This window comes from Rhipicephalus sanguineus, chromosome 10 (genome assembly GCF_013339695.2).
Source record: "Rhipicephalus sanguineus isolate Rsan-2018 chromosome 10, BIME_Rsan_1.4, whole genome shotgun sequence".
In the NCBI taxonomy this organism is placed as follows: domain Eukaryota; kingdom Metazoa; phylum Arthropoda; class Arachnida; order Ixodida; family Ixodidae; genus Rhipicephalus; species Rhipicephalus sanguineus.
The window spans coordinates 93,113,084-93,134,486 of NC_051185.1; the positions used below are offsets into that span (position 1 = coordinate 93,113,084).

A 21,403-nucleotide genomic window follows, 5' to 3' on the forward strand; every position below is an offset into this window, starting at 1 on the left:
AGAAGGCACAGGACAGGCAGCGCCTGTCCCGTGCCTTCTTTTACATCGTCGTCGTCTAGTGAGCGCTGTTTCAACAAAGCTGAAAATGCGACTGCGCTGAAATTTGCCTTCCTCCGTGCCCTTCGCACGAGCTCATTGTTGTGTTTCGGTTTCGGTTCTGTATTGCACTGTACGAATGCCATGGGTTGGCGTTGAAAAACTTTAGTTTTGAGAAGGCCAAGAAGTTGAAAAAAAAATATTTAAAAAATGAAAAAGCAGCGTTGTGGGCGGCCTTCAGGCTGCCGATTGTGGGCGCCGCTCTGGCGTTCCTCTTTTACCCAGGCGACGTGTAAATAAAAGAGTGTGTGAAGATTACTCGTTGAGTGCGGACGTTTCTCTGCTTCAGCGCTTCGCGCCAAACCGCGTTTTCGGGCTGGCTGGCGTCCCCGCCGGTCGCGTTGGTCACCGCCGGTCTTCGCCTGCTGCTGCGCCGAGACTACCAGCACGCAACACAACACTCATGTTTCCCGACGTATTGCCAGATGGCGTCCATATCTCACACAGCGCCTCTTCTATCGTCTTTACACGACATTTGCAGCGAAGCACGCAGATACGCGGCCAATTTTTTGTTCGCCTTTGCCTAGGATCTCCTGCTGCCATGGAATGTCTTGCGTACAGCGTTATGGAGCTCATGGACTCAGACAGCGAAGATGAAGAGGCCGATGCGTTGTTGTGCCAATTCGGCGTACAACTTGTCCGCAGCGACCGGAACAGAATTCCAACCTACTACGTGAACGTAGTTGGTCGCTATTACGAGTTTGAGTTCAAGCGACTGTTTCGACTTTCGAGGGACACTTTCGAAAGACTGGCTACAAGGTTTGAACATTCACCTTTTTTCCCTAAGCCGCACGGAGGACGCCCGCAAATTCCAGCGGGCAAGACGTGCTTAATAGCGCTAAGCTATTTGGGGTCTCAGACTAGTATGTACAAGATCGCCGACACGTTTGACGTGTCCGAATCGTCTGTTTCGCTCTGTCTGCGCAGGATTCTGCAATTCCTGTTCAGCATCAGTGCGGAAATCATATCGTGGCCAACAGGAGCAGAGCGCGAAGCCTGCAAAGCTGGCTTTTTGACACGGAGCAAAGGAAAAGGTCCCACAAATACAATTGGCAGTGTAGACGGGTGTCACATTGAGATACTGAAGCCAAAGGAGTCGCCAGCATCATATTTCAATAGGAAAAAATTTCCCTCTATCATACTGCAAGGCATCTGCGACTCCAAGAGCCGCCTCATTGATGTATGTGTGGGTTTTCCAGGGTCGGCTCACGACTCTCGCGTCCTGGCGAACAGCACCTTTTTTGATGATGCTGAAGAAAAATGTGGCGGAGACTACATCCTTGGCGACGCAGCATATCCGCTGCTGCCTTGGTTGCTGACCCCCTACAGAGATTGTGGGACCACATTAGAACCTTTCAAGACGCGCTTCAACAAAAGGCTCAGCCAACAGAGAGTGGCCATCGAGCATACCTTCGGTATGTTGACGACTTAAGTGACTTTTCCGACACCAGCTTTAACAGCAGTGAGATAGAAAATGAGGACGATTTTCAAGTCACAACCACTGCAGCCATCCGTGAAGCGTGCGAGCTGAGAAGGAAAAGAATCGCCGAGACACAGTGCTAAACAGGCGTCACGGTTCAGTCGCAGATGCGAGCATGCAGTGCAATGTGTGCACTTTCAGGTCTATTTTCGACACGTGTTATAACGCTGTTTCCTGCATTTACAAGAACCAACAGCCCAAATGTGCACCTTTCGCAATTCTGCGGAGTGTTTTTCTCCGATGCTTTCATACGTATAGTGAGTTGTGCGTTCAGTGAAACCTTGATACAAAATAAAAACGGTTGAAAATGTTTATTGCCTTTTTTCGCACGCTGAAACAAGCCTTTCCAGCAGCTGCATTTTTTCTCTGTGGCGCTCCGCTCTTTTTTCTTCCAATTCTTCCATTTTGGCAAACAACTTTGCTAGTGCCGAGTTGTCCTTCCTGGGGGCTTTCCGAGTCTCGCTGCTCGACCGCGATTGTTCGGAGTCCGTCGGTTCGGTACGTTCAGGCTCTTCATCAACGGACTCTGGCAGCCTGTAACAAAACATAGTAGTACAAAGTAGCCGTTAATTAACTTATGTTTGAATATGTCCTGTTTGAAAGTATATACTCCTATGCAATTGGAAAAAAAAATATCCACGTGTGTGCATAACCTTGACTCTATTTTTGAAGAGCGATATATATCGAGCTTCCATTGGTCACATCTCTCCGCTTTCATTTCGAGAGACTGTAGAGCACGATGGGCTTGATGCTGTGCTCTTTCCCGAGGACTTCTTCGAGCTCCCTGGTCACGAAACAACAGCGGCAATTAAATACAGCAAATATTGTGGCACTGCCAATTGCATCTTACGAGCGGCAGATGAGCAGTGCATTCGCATTATTATCGAATTCAATAGTGTACACTTATTTACTATAGCCCTTCACGTTCCCGAAAAAGAAAAATAGAAAAAAAAACGTAGTTAATTAGGTATAGTAATTTCAAGTAATCCTTAAGGGTGTCGCGGTGGCCGACACCTGCTTTCTCATGGGAAAAACGGTGTGGTTGGGACCCTTATGCAATGTTCTGTGCACGGGATTTCGACGAGGATCGTGCTGCTCCTTTGCTTGACCGAACGGCGCCGCTAACAAGAACGAGAGAGTGGCCCGCTGTTTGGACTCGGCGGCTGAGTGCAGGCGTTAATTAGAACGCCGAAAGAACAAAAATAATCTCTTAGCTTAATAAGCAATTCGGAGATATGTAAAATAAAATTGCGGTATATGTAGAAGCCTTAGCGGCATCTAGTAATTGACATCGACCCTTTTTTTAATACAGCACACAAATTCTAAATTACCTTTGCCATAACCTGAATCAGGAAAAGACAACAGTATATCATGTATATATATGCATTCGTGATTCGATGTTTCTTTCTTTTTTCGTCTCTCAAAAGGCCGACCCAGACCGTTTTCGTGGAGTTAAGATCGCCCAACCAACAAAGAACCCGTCGGGACGTCCCAATGCTTATTTTTGTTTTTGGCGTGCGCCTGCGTGAATTCGAACTTATTTGATGCTATTATTTTCGGCAATAAAAATTATGCTACGCACCTTTCGAAATCGCAGTGAGTGGCAGCCTCTCCCGACTGTTTATTTTTTATGAGTGTTCTCTTGTACGCGCGCTCCAGAGATTTCCATTTGTTTTGTACTTGCAACGGCGTCAGTAATCCGGAATACTTCTTATTCAGCTCGTCAGCAAGCAGTTCCCACATGGTCTTCTTGTTCCTGCAGTACGCACTGAATATATAAAATATGCGACAGAAGTAAACAATTGCTACATTTACCTTATTCCACCTTTCTGTCCCAGTCGAGCTTTCATTTCCTTATACATTGAAATGAGCGTTCTTGTTCTTCTGGCGCTCCAGAGCGCTCCTTGCGCGTCGTCTAGTGCAGAAGGCGCCGATGTTGAGGGCAGCGACGGCTGACGTTCGCGTTGAGGCGACAGCACTCCCTATTGAAAAATTCCATATGTGATCTTACGGAAAACATACGGATTCCGTATATTTGCCATAAGGAATATATGGATTTCTTACGGATGTATACGGACGCTTACGGAAATTGTAAGGAAGATAAGGAGACTGACATATGGTGCATAAGGAATGCCGTATGGGCTTGCGGATTTTAGTCTTAAGGAACGAACGGAGTCCGTATCTGTTGTATGGAAAGAGCCATACGGCTATAAGGAATATGTGGAAAGCATGGCGTATGCGGACCGATCTGTCCGCATATCCGTATCGCACATACGGATTCCGTTCGCTCCTTAAGACTAACATCCGCAAGCCCATACGGCATTCCTTATGCACCAAATGTCAGTATCCTTATCTTCCTTACACAACGAACGGAATCCGTATGTATGATACGGATGTACGGAAAACATTCATACCCCACACATGAACATTTCTTGATCACACAAGCAGATCTGTAGGACGTAGCAACAATGTCGTCAGCCAGGCACGTAGGCAAAGGGGGGGGGTCTCGCCCCCCCCCCCCCCGAAATTCACGCAGCCTTCTATATTCCCGGGCAATTCTTTCTTTATTTTTGCCATGGAAAACTTTCTTTCAAACAATTAGGCCTTGCCCCCCCCCCCACACACACAAAAATCCTGGCTACGTGCCTGTCATGAAAAGTGCGTATTTGGATCACACTTATATCCATGACACGTGTATATAGCATTGTATTTGGAATTATTTAGTTACAAACTGACCTACATTCAGGTGTCCCTCAATCTGAATGTCAAGCGTACTATAGGCATGCAATGAGTGTGCCAGGACTGATCTACAGTGAGGTGTCCCGCAATTTGAATGTCAAGCGTACATAGGCATGCAAGGAGCTCGCATGCAAGGACTGACCTACATATTCAGGTGTCCTTCCCACACATTGAATGTCAAGCGTACTGGCATGCAAGGAGGGAGGACTAATTTTTGCACTTCCTAGTTTTCGCTAAATACAGCGACGTCGTGCAAGAATATATATCAGTATACGTACGTAATAATATGTCAGGTGAATTACAATGAAAGGAATACCTAAACACACCAGTAAACAAAATATATACCTGTAGTGAAATAGAAGTTAACGCATGGCAATAACAGTACAAAGCCAGGACACCACATTCATTGCAAACCCTTAGTTCAGGGACGGCACCAGCAGATTACCACCTGCCCCTCCCCCTCTCCCTTCGCCCTCCCCCACGAGCAAACATATTCAAAACACGCTGCGTAAGTTCCCAGCCTCGATCCGGATGAGGTGCTGCTACACAGTCACTTTTAATCGCGATCACGCCTGATCGAGGTCAAGATGATCACGATCAGCGCATCGCGATATTGCTCCCTGATCGCGATTTGACTGACGTCTGAGCCAAGTGCGATACGGATTAGTTTGGACCGTACAGCAGCGACCATTCTTGATTGCGGTCAATGAATCCGATCTTGATTGGCGCTGATCGCAATCAAAAGTGCCCGTGTGACAACGGTATTAATTAGAGGTGTATAATGGTCAATGCACACAAAAAAATGGTTTCTTTGGAACTGTGATGCATGATATAATGGTATATAACGTGGTTGGTCTTGTCCCATGCTCACTCTGTACAAAAATGTTGCACAAAATCTCAGGAAATTTTCAATGTAGGAAGCACATGTTAGCTAGAGCTTCATATAGCCTCTGCTGGACGTTGGGTTCAATTAGGTCCCTTGTCTCAACATTTCGATACACTACACACTTGGAATGTTCGGAGTTGGAGTGCCTGAATATGCAGCTGTCAATAGTTCAATCGACTTCATGCTCAGAAGTAGACAGTTCGAGTTCAAAACACCTGGTATAATCAGTTATGGGTTATGCTTCGGAGGTCATCGGTTTGATACCCTTGACCTGCATGCTTGAAAGGTTCTAAGGTTGAACGTTTGATACAATACACTCTGTAAAGATCAGTGTTAGAGTTCCTTCATACTTTAATTAGAAGTCAAGGGTATAATACATGTAGACATGGTCGAGGGTTCAATACACAAACATGTTTGTAAGGTTCAGAGGTTCGAGTCTCTAAAATTCAGAGGTCAAGTGACTGATACCCTACACACCTGGAAGGTTCAGTGTTCAGGTTCCTGTATACTTCAGATGCCAAGGGTTCGATTTGTTCAGCTCGAGGGAATCGATACCCTACATGCTTTGAAGGTTCGGTGTTCGCGTTCCTACATATACGTCGGATGTCGAGGATTCGATACACTGCACACATGGAAGGTTTCGGCTTGAAGTTTTTTTTACCTTGCCGGTCAAAGTTTTGACTCCCTAAATGCTTGAAAGATTTTGCGTTCAAGTCCATGTAAACACATTTACCATAAGTCACAGGTTTTACTTAAAAGGTTGAGGGTTCAATACCCTATGCACCATAATACTTCGGGGTTGAAGTTGCAATATACATATTTTAAAAATTGAGGGTTCCATATTCTATGTGAACAGTTTGAGGTTTGAATTCTGCAAACATTGTAGGTCAAGGGTTCAGTACTGCACATATGCTCAGAAGGATGGGGGTTCAATCCCTGGCACATTTGATAAGTCATTGGTTTGAGCTGTTGCGTACTATATACCACTAAGTGTTTCACATGTATTTTCTCTGAAGCCCATGTATTCCTATCAAAAGGCGCCATCTTACAGATAGACAAATATGCTTGGGAAATAGCTCGACAAGCTTACACATTAACCGATTCTTGTACATCTCCCACAGTATGGACTCTAAAGGAGGCAAACCTGCTTGGGCTAGTTATGTTAGTTGATTTGAATACATGGAGGAAAAGCTGGGATGAAGGTTCCTGAAAATAACACTACTTTGGTTGTCAGAGAATAAACAGCTTTGGGGTACCACTACAAGACGGCGATGCTATATGCTTTGCATGTAGACAAAAAGGCAACAGCCATGAGCCAACAAAAATTTAAACAGTGATACAGGCGTTCACAGTTTGAGGTAGCTCATTTTAGCTGAATATACATGTAGCAAGAGCTCTGCTGATGTGGTTGGACTGTGTTCAAAGGTTATGACAGATTTTACCTGCAATGCGTGGTAATTCTGTGGTAGGTTTTCACATTTGTTATAGGTGAGATCCTCTATTACTGAAACCAAGAGTGTAGATTACTTGGTGCAACAAAAGTACGTGACTTTTGCATGATTAAAAAATATTTTCCTATCTTCAAGGATTGGCTACCCAGAAACCTTATGAGGTAGGCTGTACGGTTACATGTCCTGGAGTTAGGGAGTAAAGTTGTTTAGCTGTAGTTAAGTATACAGCATGAAATTACCAGTTAAATCCAAGTAGCCACATGTTTTTGGCACTGGCACTGAAGACCGTTCTCTTTGCCGTAAGAAGACTAAAAATTGCTTTCGTTTTGTCATAGCTATGTGGTTTTGAACTATCCTGGTATTAAACCAACAATTATATCAATAAAAGAAGACCCAATCCTGTAAGCTTTGCAAATTTGACAGATGCACTTAGAACAAGCAGTCTCCCTTAGGCAGTATTAGAGAGTGTTGCCACTGTTATATGTAATCATCACAGTATACTCAGAGGCATGGGAATGTCACTTGCACTAGCTCACTAATGTGCTTCCTCAACGACCACATTAAATGTATCTCAGAGGTCACACCTTATTGTAGACACAATATTGTCACAACACAAAGAACAGGACGCAGGACCACGGTGCGACAAGGAAAAACAAGGTCTGTATTGACAGATCAAAAAATCAGATGCTTCAACGTCATCTTCCTGAGAGAGAAACAGTGGTTGCTGCTCGTGCTCCTTACTTCGTTGTCCTCTGTCAACCTGCCAGCTTTTAGTCGTGACAGTATGTACGTGGATCATTAAGTAGTGCAACCTTATGTTCTGTATACGATAGCATCTTGACTTTTCTGACGCACTTGTCTTGACAAGATATACATTTCTTGCATGTTGTGCCATGCTTGTGCACGGTTTCATATGTACGTAAGCCTCAGGAGATGTCTGCAGTTTTGTTAAAGAGCTTCTCTCTCTCTGATTTACTTGCACAAAAAGTGCTCTTGTGCACTTATGTGTTTACGTATGCCAGCCACAGAGTGCGAAATCATGAACTTGCATCTGTACAAGAGCAAGCTCACTGCTGCCACCACAAAGACTGAATAGTTCATGTAAGCCTTATGATGTCGCAACTGTAAATACTTCTATCTTCAGGTTATATAGCTGTTCAAAGTGCCTCATTTCTTCCTTCATTGTGGTAAGCGTGTGCTAATAACTGCTCATGCTGTTCATCAATGCACTTCGACTTGTGTCATCGTTTGGAAGCTCACTCTTGAAGAAGCCTAACTTGTAAAAATTTGGTGGCTTTCACCCTTGGAAATAATATGTGAACGCCTCATGCCAAGTTATCAGTTTTCATGCATGATATCAAGGAGCCAATTTTGAAACATGGCAGTATGATTGAAATTTACCACTTAACTTTACTCAAGTTCACGAATGCACGTGAATGCCTATTAAACTACAGAGGTACAGAGAAAGACCAAGAGGGCCGGAGTTAAAAAAGACAAAGCTGGGAAATTAACCAGATTGCACTGATTTGTTGTCCCGCACTGTGAGAGGAGAAAGTGGGTAGAAAAATAATAAGGAAATTGTGAATGCAAGGATAAGTGATGCGCATATATACATAAAAGCGTTCATCACAGATTGACGGACTGTCATAAAACTGGGTTGTTTTGAAAATTTTCAATAGTGCTCTTTCAGACCGCAGCACAGATAATGCTTGAGATGCACACTTTTGCACGTTACATGACAAAAGGACCTCTTTTTTAGCAACAAGTGCTTTATGATGTAGATCATCGGCTACATGGACACACATGTGTAACACTGAGTGTGTGAAAGGCTGTTTACCTCATAATATGATGCTAAAGCTGTCAGCCACTTTCATATCCACTGCACTATGAATACCTCTAAATGCAATTTGAAGTTCCCCATCCTGTGTCAAATGACTGCGTTTTATGTAGTGCAAATTTTCTGATCTGCTTACTCTCTGCGTTATTTATCTGCATTCACTATGGCACCCTTTGCGTTACCCTTTGCATTACAAACAGGACAGACCATGCACTACTCTCAAGTGATGTCTTTACTATGTCACATCCCTATTCAATAGGTCGTGAGACTTGTTTTAAATTATCAGTTTACCAACCTGACATTCCTTTAGCAAGCTCAATCATGTAGATATTTAGCTGCAGTCATTTTACAGACATTCAGCATTGCCCAAGATCTGTCTCTTGACATTGTGCCCCTTATTTTTTTTCGTTTAGTTCGATCACTTGCTTCAATCCTTATGTTGTAGCATCTTCAACTGTATCATGACAAAAAGAAAACAGAGTACCACAACAATGCCATAATGGCTATAGTTGGTGCTTCATTTCCTTGTTTTGTGCTGGTGTGTTACCAGATAACACGTAAAAGGAGACAGCAGTGTATAAAAGGCTTCACAGAAAAAAAAAGAAAAAGAAAAAACGTCGCTCTGTTTAAGGATCGAACCCACACCTGACAACAACACTCTGCCACCAACCTGCGGCGTTAGCAACCTACACCACACAGTACACACCGGTTCGCTTGCTTAATTTCTAGGAGAAAAGTTGGAGCAGAATATGTGCGAGTGCTTGGGTACGATGTGCGATCGTATTTATTATTTAAGCAGATATTACGCGATCGTATCTCGCATGGCGTCGCTCGCTTTTGTCCTCTCTCTTCGCTGTTGGTTGTCATTCGCTCGCGCGTGACATCATGAAGTTTTATGTGTCATCACTGCAGATACTGGCTTTTGGTGAAGCTGTTGGGTCGCCCAGTCACAAGCTTGAGCAGCTGAAGCTTGATCCCCAAAGCTCTTTTGCCATTTAGTCGGTCATCGCGCGAAATCAGTACGACGTACGCCGCCAACCCCCTTGCATCTAGCTATGTGCCGCACTGATTCGAGACGTGCTAGTCGATATCTCACTCGATCCCAAATTCAGCACGGAATTTCGATCAATTGCCTAAGCGAACGAGCGGCGACACCAGCTGATCACGAAAGCTTGCTACATTTTCCTTCGACGTAACAAAATACCTGTCTTGTGTAAAAGCTTTACTACTTTATAGTAGCCCTACGGTTCATTGAGAATGTAGAGCTTTGCTTCGGAGGAAAACATCGCCGACAGAAACGTAAAGTCGCACAACTACGTGCGTGCTGGCAGAAGCCTGTCGTCTGCTATAACAACAACAAAAAATACAGATCTGCTGAAAGAGTATTTGATTTGCGCCGTAGCAAAATGTTCTTTAAAATAAGTTGGTAGTTTTATTTTTATACTATTCTGCCGAATAATATGCATTCACTGTTTAATTGAACTCTTCGATGGTTTTGTTTTCTCTCTTTTTTAAAGAAAAGACAAATGTAAGTCAAATCCATCCACAGCCAAAGCCAATATGCTATCTTTCTTTGTGTTGTCACGCTCGGCGTCTCGTTACGTCCACTGGAACTTCAAGGCAAAAGCATTAATTTCGTGTGCGAAAGCGCCGTCCATCGTTTATGCAATGTGTAAAGCTTGCGCGCAATTCTCGTGGTTCTTGGAGCTTCGGTCAAGTACGAGCTGTTCAAGGAATCGGCGGAAGACTCCGCATGTGATGGCCGACTCCCGTGGCTGCCTACTGCACCGCTGCATGAAAGAAGCTAAAGGTAAGTGGCACAGGATATTTTGCAAAGTATGCAACTTAGTGCAATGCTGTGTTACGGCATAGGGACGAAACGTTGTAAAGACTCAGCCTTACGCACCTCTATGGGTGACCGACATTGTGCGCGTTACCGATTCGCCTTGACGACGCTCGTTTGAGCAGAGCCATGGCGCATTGGCACGGTCGTACGGAAGCAAATATGTAACAACCGAGAGAATATGCATGTGTATGATGATCGATTTTTGTTATGTGTATTGTAGTGAGCGGCACTTGCGTTGCATCGTTGTTAAAATCTGCAACGCGATTTACAGTTTGTCAACATCGTGTTCACGTTCGTGTGCGATATAACTTGCAACTTGGCTTATTTCTGCTTGCCTAGCGTCGAAGTGGTGGTAATGAGCAGAAATTCGTGAAATGTTTATTATGCAATTTAACTGTGGCTTGACTTAGTTAAACGTAGTTTTTGATGAAACAGTAACCTGGACCCGTGCCTCGAGTGTAGAGACGTTCGTGCTGTCTGTGTGTATGCGTGTGCATCACCTTTGCTTGTTAGTAATATTGTACCAATGAGCATCCACGTTTCACATCGTACAGTCATGAAAACTGGCATGCAGACTTCATGTTCTGAGGTTCTGAGGTTCTGAGGTTCTGAAGATGCTGAGGTTCTGCCTTCTCTCCCTCACTTCGACATATTTAGGCGAGATCGTGATAATAAACGAGGGGGAGGCGTTCTCATCGCCGCTCACCGTGACCTAAACTGCATTCCTATTTCAGTTCCCTCATCCCTTGAAATAACTTTTGTCATCTGCAAGGCCGTATATCCACCTATCGTAATATGTGCCTGCTATCGTCCGCCCGACTCAGATGTGTCGTTCGTCGAAAGTTTCCACGACGCTCTTCATCATGTAACGTCTGTTTACAGTCACGCTAGCATTTTGGTATTTGGTGATTTTAACTTCCCGGCAATTACTTGGTCCAATCTATCGTTGACGACAATAAAACATAACAATGAGAGTGATTTTGTAAACACGTGCCTAACATTTAGCTTATCTCAAGTTGTTACTTCCATCACTCGACAGAGCACTCATTCATCGAACATTCTTGATCTGATACTTACGACACATCCTGAAAACATACCTCCTCTAACTTACCTTGATGAAATAAGTGACCATGCAGTCATACACGGATCATTCCAGTGCAAACTTAATCGTCCCCCAAAAGCTAAAAAAATGCTAACTCTTTATGAAAAAGGAGATTATCAAAGTATGAACAGAGAGCTGAATGAATTCTGGCATTCTTTATCAGTTGACTTCTCGTCACGTTCCGTTGAAACGAATTGGTCCCTTTTTAAAACAGAAATGCACAGGCTTATCAAAAAGTACATTCCCACAATTTCCGTTAAAGAACGTGCAACGTCACCCTGGTTTAACCGCAAGCTAAAGAGGCTGAAGAATAAAAAAAACAGGCATTTCAAGCAAGCAAAAACTTCTGATGACTCGCGCGCGTGGGCAAAATATCGCACTACAGCTAAGATATACGATGCTACCCTAGCCCAGACCAAACGCTCGTTTTTGAATTTCACACTGCCTCAATTTTTGCTCACTAACCCAAAACAATTTTGGAAAATTATCAATCCGAAAGAGCGTAAATCATCTGTGTATCTTGAAGACGACACTGGTAATGCCATTCCCGATATCGCGGTCGCGGACACTCTAAATTCTATGTTTTGCTCTGTTTTTACTAAAGAAGTTCACAATCACCTTCCTCAATTTCCACTCTTGAATCACCCCATTATGCCCGAGATCACATTTTCACCCGAAGGTATTGTCAAAATAATTGAATCACTGAAGATAACTTCATCTGCTGGACCTGATGGTATCAACTCTAAAGTGTTAAAAAATACTAAGTGCATAACCAGTGTTATTCTGTCTCATATTTTTCAACAGTCATTGTCATGCAGCACCCTGCCTCATGAATGGAAGTTGGGTAAGATTGTTCCAGTCCCCAAGAAAGGCCCCTCGAGCTACCGCCCGATCTCTCTAACCAGTGTCTGCTCGAAAATCATGGAACATGTCATCTATACTCATACCGTCAATTTTCTCAATTCTGTGAACTTTTTTAATCCAAGTCAACATGGGTTTCAAAAGTTTTTTTCCTGCGAAACCCAACTTGCACTATTTCTCCACGATATTCATGTTAGCCTCGATCAAAACATACCCGTAGACGCCCTTTTCATCGATTTCGAAAAAGCTTTCGACAAAGTACCACATAAACGCTTGCTATTAAAACTTTCGCGACTTAACCTACATCCCCTTGTTTACGATTGGATTAAGGACTTCCTTACTAACCGGCAGCAATTTGTGCATGCAAATAATTCATCATCGACTTCATCTCCTGTCTTATCCGGAGTGCCACAAGGCACTGTATTGGGTCCACTCCTTTTCCTCATTTACATCAACGACCTGCCTAGTAATATTTCTTCAAAAATACGCCTGTTCGCCGACGACTGCGTCATTTATCGCCCGATCATTAGCGTCACCGATAACCTAGCGCTCCAAAATGACTTACTAAAATTAGACAAATGGTGCAGTGATTGGTTAATGCTGGTGAATACTAACAAAACGTCATTGGTTTTATTTAACAGACGGCACGACTACCCGGCGTTCAAATATTCCCTTAACGGCAGCCTCATCTCCTCAGAACCTAATGCTAAGTACCTAGGTATTACTCTCTGTGACGACCTCACTTGGACCACTCATATAACCAATATTACTAATGCCGCTAACCGTGCTTTAGGCTATCTTAAGCGAAATCTAACACATGCATCTCCTCTGGTGAAACTACTAGCTTACAAAACACTAATCCGACCCAAATTAGAGTATGCTTGTTCCGTCTGGGATCCCCCTGAACGCTTTCTAACCGATCTAATAGAATCAATACAAAACCGCGCAGTTAGATTTATTTATTCTGATTACTCTTACGCTACTAGTGTAACTAACCTAAAGAAAAAAGCAGGCCTGCCTAGTCTTCAGATGCGCCGCAAAATTGCAAGGCTTTCACTCTATCATAAGTTTTTTCATGTTATGCGTAACTGTTCTCCCATCAATCCAGCTCATCGCATCTCTCAACGCATCAGCCATGATAAAGCCGTATACCCTCCCCGTGCCCGCACCGCCACGCATCTGCAATCATTTTTTGTCAAGACTGCCATCGACTGGAACAATCTTCCCGCAGACATCGTCCATCACGTCAATCATGCCAATTTCAAGAACTCCGTTGAGTCACACTTTGTAAATAGGAACTAACTTGTTTGTTTCTCCCACCCCTCATGTAAAACCCTGTGTACAGGGTCCTTGAGGTATTTTCAATAAATATTCTGCCAGAGTGTTGCTGTTTACACATGAATGTACTGTCAGCATGCAATTGTATACATTAAGCTACCAGTGGTATAATTAGCATAGTCCTGTGTGCTTGCTGATGAAAGGATGTATACTGAAGAGGCAGAAGATTCTCTGATAAGGCTAGTTAGCTCATCAGGCGTGTGTTTTAGCGCAAATGGGACATGAAAAGAAATAGGGCATGTAATGACAGGACCAGCGCTGTTACAAGTCTCCCTTCTCTCCGTATCTTATTTGGACTACAGCATCTGCGTTTGTATAGCTATAGCAGCTGGCTTTTGTGTTATGCTATTCTTCTGTATGTAATGCTACAGTACTAATCAAAATAGATGGTGAATATAAAACATGCTCTTCGACAGAACAAACTGCTACACTGAACACTTAAAGGGGTGGTGCCACCAAATTTTCAGGCTATAAAAAGCCTGCTGCTGTAGGCTTCCTCTGTATGCAAGGACACCCTGCACGAAGTGTTAGACACAGCAAATGTTTATAATATATTTTAATTTGCTTCCAAAGTGTGCCCAAGTTCTTGAAATCGAGGCCCAATGCTAGTGCATCTGACGCAGACGTCACTGTTTAGGAAGTGTAACGAAAGATTTCGTGACGTGTAATTAGCGGTGACCCACAGCACTGCTGCACCGACAAAGCCAAGAGAGTGCCGGCTATGAACCTACACTCACTCATTTTTCTCAGCGTGTTGCCGAACTAGCCAAGCTTGCTGGTATTTTGCAAAGTGCTTCACATCATCACGCGAACCAGTGACAATACAGAATGTTAGTTTGTTCGCACGCTTTGCATTAGCATACCGGGTTACCGTAGCCGTAAACGTGCGAGGCTAAATAAGTAGGGCCACCTGGCAGCAGGAAGATAAACCAGGCAAGCACCGAATCCGCCTTTTCAATTTTCCTGTGCTGCCCTCAGCCGTTTGGTAGGGGCCGGGACAACCGGTATCGCCAGAAGAAAAGCCTCCGAGATGAAGAGACGTTTCGTAACTATTCCGCTGGGGGAAGGGTGCACGCACCGTGGCATCGCGAGAGAGGCGGCTTGTTGTTGCAAAAACCTAGTGTGTTCTACTTCTCTGCCGGAGTAAGTTCTCGGCAACGGTGTAGTACTGAATGCGTTGCCTTTTGAAAAAATTTTTCACCGTGGTCACTCAGCGAAGACAAAGAAACGCGCCTATAATTGTGGTTGCACAAAAAGTCACAAGATGTCGATACCGTTGTCCAGTAACCTGGTATTCCACAAACACCTCTGCATATTCTGGAATGCCGTACACTAATGTTCTCTATGAGAAAATTTTAGCAAGTGTTGAAGGCGTCCGGACAGTTGCTTGCGTGTGTTACAGTTTTGTGGGCCCAGGTGTTCAAACTTCCTACACAGTGACATCAGTGTTTAACTCGGCCCCCAGAAACCCAAAGTCATTCGCATAAATAAGGCGGCATTACATTATTTATCAGGAATATATTGATTTTGGAGCATGCATCATGTTTCATAGAGCACTAAGAAACGTTTGCCACAAGGAATGTGCAAGCCGCAAATTTTATGGCACCACCCCTTTAACAAAAGCCCGCTGCATGCTCAGTTGCCACTTGCTTGAGCATTTTTTAAACATATTCCCATTCCTCACCACACTGACACGTCTCATTAAGGGCAACGTCACCATGGTTTGAGTTCTTTTTTGAAAAAATATCAAGCTGCATATAGGATGCTTCTGTGTCTAATATCGGTGTCACACGTGCACTTTTGATCGTGATCAAGGTCGATCCAGATCAGATTTCTTGATCGCGATCAAAAATCATCGCTGCTACACAGACCAAACTAATCTGGATAGAGTTTGGTACAGACAATTCCAATCGCGATCTGAGCCAGATCTCGATGCGCAGATCGTGATGGTCTTGATCTTGATCGGGCCTGATCGCGATTAGACATGACCGTGTAGCAGCGCCTGATCCTGACCGAGCCTAATTCGTATCGCCCCTGATCGCAGTCAAAATTGCTCGTGTGACACCAGTTTTACATGTATATCATAACATTAATGACTACCAACAGACAACCAAGGCAAGGAAAGCATTGGGGATGTTATTTGTAGTAATTATGATATAAATGTGAAGAAATTAAAGTGGATGAATGGACAACTTGCCACCATCAGGGACTGAATGAACCTGCAATGTTGAAGTAATGTGTCCGATCCTTTACCAAATAAGGTACGACAATGGTCGTCCTCCCGTACACTTTATTGGGTATATCTGTGTATTTAAACCTGAGAGTGTTAGCCAATGCCGCTCGTAGCCATGGCGGCGAATGTGGAACATCCTTTTTTTTTCTTGCTGGTATCACATGGCACATGATCTTAATTTCTTGACATTTATATCATAATTACTACAAATGATGTCTCCTATATCTTCCTTGGCATGATTGTCTGTTGGTTGTCTCTATGTTGTGTCTAACGAAGAAAATGATCCCTTAAATTCGCTTTGTTTTTTTAAAGGTATATATATAACTCAGAAATATCAGGTAAACTATACTCCCATCTCACAAGTTGGTCGCACTGCTGTGGAGACTGCTTAGCCAATAGGAAAAGTTAAAATCTCTCATAATGTATTCATCCGTGCTCTGCTGGCTGCTTTGCATCTCCATTTTGTCTAAAGGCACTTGTTTGGCAAGTAAAGCCAGCATATGGCAGCACAGGAAAAAACAAAGCATTGCGGCATCGCTTGAAGCGGGTGCCTTCTGAGTCAAATTTTTCAACTCGTCATTGTGCACTGTTGCCCATAATGTCTAAAGTGATGCTTTTTATTTGATTTATATTTGTGTCCTGGCACTTCAACAGCAATGTGTTTGCGAATATTTTGCATTGTTTCAAAGATACACTCTCAAATTCTTAGCAGGTGTGAGCGAACAAGCACCTGATCTCAATAATAAAAACAAAACTTACCTTATGCTTTGTCCTCAGCATGAGATGACACAAAGTGATAGCTGATTGCGTAGTTTATTTTTTGATGTCAAGATAGTGGGCAAGTAGCAATCATGAGATCGGATCAAAGCAGGTGGTCACATCTGATGGATGCGGCCACGTCGCTTTATAATCACAATCACCAGCAGTTACCTCTTTAATAATTAGTCCTAGGACGTACGTGCAAAGTGGGATTAGTGTGTCACATATCGCTCTGACGTAGCATGTGCCAAACAAATGCGAACGTCTCGACCTTACAATTCTAAGGCAGTTGTATGTAGAGCTATGTTTTGCTTCATAAGCATGTGGCTTGCTTACACCTCATAGCTTCCACATTGCTGCAACGAGCTTGTGAGATGAAGTATAGTTGTCGATAGTGAAAAACGAGGAAAAATAATTGAACTGCTTATATTACAACAACGAAATCCATTCAGGATGAATCAGTCCTCAAGGAAGTAGTTCATGGGGAGATGGAAGCTTGAGGAGGTGGAAAATGCTTGAACGCGGGGTGTCACTGGAGCCAACGTTTCAAGAAGTGGTCTCGTCTTCTTCAAGGTAGTTGCTATCATGAAGAAGACAAGACCACGTGTTGAAACATTGGCTCCAGCAACACCCTGAAGGATTTTTCATCTCCTAAAGAAGGTGTGATATTTGGGAAAAATTCACAGAAAAGATCAGCAGGAGGAGCTGTTGCCACTTTAATGTGAAAGAGATTTCATGCTTCCGATAGGTGGGTAGACATTGTCTAGTGGCTACGACATTACGCACAGTGTATAATCGTGTGGGAAGGTGCTTTCTCTACGTGTTGTCGTGAGATGTGTTTTCAAACAAAGCAACTGTTTATTGTCACTTTGTCACCTATTGATAAAGATCGCTTAAAATAGGTGCAGTGCAGGAATCGGTACAAGCCTCTTACTTTTGAGTGACTGATTAACCTTTTCAACAGATGAATGTTCATTTCAAATAAAATAATGAAAGCTCTAAAAGTTTTATTCATAATACAGCTGGTGTGTTTTAACAATATACCGTGATACTGTTAAATACTATCGATGTGCTCGAGTAATGCGTAATGTGACAAAAATAATAGTATTTGACCTCAGAGACTGCATATGCACATTTACACAACTTCAAATGTGTGTGGCTTTGAGAGCATGGTAAAAGTTTCTGGACAAGCTTTTGTTTCACTCCTAGTGAGCGTTCTGGCAGTGCTCGCTATGTGGGAAGTTATGTTGTCACGGCATAATTGGACGTTTCATTGTCAGCCGACTCACCTCGCTTAAGCCCTGCATCCCGTTCATCTTAAGCTGTGTGGCTCAGTTCCTTTTTAATATGCTGTTTTTCTGTGAGGGGGGAGAGGGAGACGCACGCTTCTGTCACACAATGTGACTTGAAGATTAGCTTTTGATTGTTAGAAGACATATTTCACATTCTGAAAAAACCAGCAGAATGTGCCACTGTCAGTGTTGCCTCTTCTTGTGGGACAAGTTGTGTATTGGAGAATCGGTCATTCTGCTGTTACATGGAGGGGCGGTTGTAGCAAGTGGCACTTAATACATTTTGCTAACTTCAGACTGAGTTATCTGTGAAATGATACTTTCATACAGAAAGTATTACATAGGCCAGAGTGCACATGCCTTGGTGGCAAGTAGAAGCACAAAAACAAAACCAAATGGCTGTTCAGCATGAAACTAAGGTCACTCTATACATTTGGCTTGAGCTCTATGATGTGGCACATTCTGGATTTTACAGTGGCACAGCTCATATACACCTGATTGTGTTGAGTGGTATACTGACTGTAATATAAAAAGATGGGACAAAGGGTTATGTATTAAAAGAGCACTGACACAAAATTTTGAAGCTGATATAACTTGTATGATAGATTTGTGTTGACACACACACGCACATCATGTACAAAATATCGATAATTAATATAGCCTAGAACATATTTAGAATAAATTTTAAAGTGTGTGCCATGCAACTGGGCGCAAAATGGAGCTTTGTGAAATCACTTTGGTGTGTATGTAAACCAACAGCCATCTACATCACGAGTTTGTGCAGGCTGCCATGACCCTTATGTGCGCTCTAACCAGCAGTTGTCAACGCGGTGCTGACGTGCAGTCACAATCTGCGGCATGCATTGTGAGTGCGTTGCTGTTTTGTGCGTTCATGTGGCCGGCTGTGTTTACAAACCACGCTAGACCCCACCTCTCTCAGCACTCTCTGAAACCGAAATTGCGACTAGGTGCTATAAATATGTGTCCAAATGATTCATCGTTGTGTGCTCTAGCAAACAAGATTTCCAGTCGTGATTAGCGTGTCATTAGCTGATTATTTCAACAGGAAAAAGCGAGATGTAAAATTTTTGTGTCAGTACTTTTTTAATAAGATAATTTTTTATGAATACTTGTTGCTGGAATAACTGCTACATGCTTTCTTGAATACACAAAATTCATAACTACCATAGAAGGAGATGAGACTTGTCTCATTGTTGGCTCATCTCCCTTCTATTGTTGTTGTGCATCTTGTGTATTTCAGAGGTAATTTTGACATATCTTTCAATTTAGTTGCGCAGTTGCATTTCGTGTTAAGCTTTTTCATTGAGGAAGCTTTCCAGGGCATACAGTTAATGTTGCTTCCCTGTGCAGTTAGAGTTGTGGCTGTGCTGAAATGACCTTAGTACTTTTCTCATATGCGGTAGAGAGTAATCATGCATCGTCAAGGTCATGTGCAACATTGGGCGGATGGGGGTAGTTCAGAAAAAATAAAATAAAGGTTGTAATTGCAGAGCCTTACCTATTAAGACATTTTATGAGTGGAAAGCAGCGCTTATAAGATGGAGCAAGAAAGGAGATCACAGCTTTGATTAACAACCAGATGTGTTGATTCTTCCAGTCTGCATTTATATACTGCACCACTAACGCAAGGAAACAAAAAAAAGAAGTGAAGGCTCAGCCTGTGCAGAGGCATCAATCAATAGGACAGCAATTCTATTTCCTTCGGAAGCAGGGAAATCAAGGGTAGGCTTACACATGCCTTGCCACTATTGTGGATATAAGTTTCTGAAATGAGACGCACTCATCTTATCGTATCAAGAATAGCGGCAAGGCATGTGTAAGCCTCCCTTCGATTTGCCGACTTCTGAAGGACATGGAATTGCCATCCCATTGATCACTTTATTTCCTCTGCGCAGGCTGAGTCTGTTTTTTTTCTGTTTCACTGCGTTACTGGTGCAGTATATATGTGCTGACTGGAAGAATAAAACACATTTGGTTATTGGACAGTGCCATTGGGGGGGTCTGTGTCCTTTCTTGTCCCGTCTTTTTAGCACTGTTTTCCACTTGTAAATATGAACCAACCAGCCAAAATGAGTACCCTACCTTTAAAAAAGGATGCCTGGGTTGGCCTATTGAAAATCTGTTTTTTGCTTCTACAGAAATTCCAATGTAAGATTTTGCAGTTTTAAAGACCTTATGTGCGGCCTTGTGCAGATTGACCTTGGCCGAGGAATTTTAATGGAAACCCAGAAGTGGCAGTGGCTTCCAGAAGAAACCGAGGGCTCCCTTGCTTTCTCAGAGAGAAAGAGCAAAGGCACTGTGGCGCATCGAAAACCTGCACAACTAGAGCATCCCTGGTTCACCATGCTGCTCTTTCATCAAAAAGGAAGGTCATCATCCTCAGAGAAGCTTCATGCACTGAAGCGTGAGTCTCTGAATCATATTTTTGTTCTGTTACAGGCAGAAAACACTGAGATTCAGCCAGGATGTCTAGAATGAGTAAGGGTGACAAGTGTGGAGATTTTCTTGCCGGGCAGTGTCGCATTTTGCACCAGTGCCGTTATTGGCCGTGAGAGGTGCCGCTGTTTAGAGTTGCAGATAGCCACAGCTGCCGTTGCAGATTACCGTGGCCTTGTCCGAGACCTCAGTAAATGTGCTAGTGCGCTCAGTCATTGCTTTGTGCACTGCCAGAGCATTTGACACCACTTGTTTTTTATCCGCATCATTCCGATGTTGCCACAGCAGCTGTTTAATGTGGCCCATCACCCCTGTGTAGATGCTCTCCCAGTCTGCACACGGGTTCTTGTAAGCAACATCAGGAAAGTCTTCTTTCGGCAGCTTGTCCTTTCCACTTATGAGCGCATGCCTCAGTTGGTTCACAGAAATGTCAGCAACCTCAGCGTCATAGTTACACAGCACGCATGATGAGGTCTCACTTATCCTGTACACGTGAGGTATGGAAGCACGTTTCTTCTGTTGGGCACTGGCAGGCTGGGAGGTTTTGGACAAACTGTTTACCACATCTTTTAGGAACGCAGGAGTGTAACTGTTTGTCGGAAAGTCCCTTTCGCTTTTCTACATATAGGAAGTCAGGTCTTCAGGTTTCGTGCAAATACAACATAACGATCCAAGACGACAACTACTGACCTTGGCAGGCATCAGAATGATGCTTGCCAAGGTCAGTAGTTGTCGTCTTGGCTGGTACATTGGCTGGTACTTGAACATTTGGCAAGCGTCAGAATGACGCTTGCCAAATGTTGAAGTAGCAGCCAATGTATGTACTCTTTCTGTAGACGTAGAAGGAAAGTGCTCCATTGTTCCTTTTTGCCAACACATCCCAAAAAGGCAGTTTCTAGTCAGCCTCCACCTATCCTGCGACCTCAATTAGATCTTTATAGTTTAGTTGTGTGATGAAGCTTCTAAAGCAGCCAAGCTTAATCACTCAGAAAAAATAGTCTACATAATACACCATAATACTTGGTG

General features: G+C 43.4%; 2 protein-coding genes across 2 annotated transcripts in view; one reads left to right on the forward strand and one right to left on the reverse strand.

The window, feature by feature from the left end:
* The first annotated feature begins 637 nt into the window (after positions 1-637).
* LOC119406595 (uncharacterized) lies at positions 638-1,528 on the forward strand. The gene has a single exon (XM_037673329.1). It carries the CDS (start codon positions 638-640, stop codon positions 1,526-1,528), a length of 891 nt encoding a protein of 296 aa, XP_037529257.1.
* Positions 1,529-2,290: 762 nt separating this feature from the next.
* LOC119406596 (uncharacterized) overlaps positions 2,291-21,403 on the reverse strand; it is an 84,407-nt gene continuing 65,294 nt past the window's right edge. The window contains exon 3 of the mRNA XM_049420154.1: positions 2,291-2,360. Coding sequence (XP_049276111.1) covers positions 2,291-2,360 — 70 coding nt within the window. The remainder of the gene's footprint in view (positions 2,361-21,403) is intronic.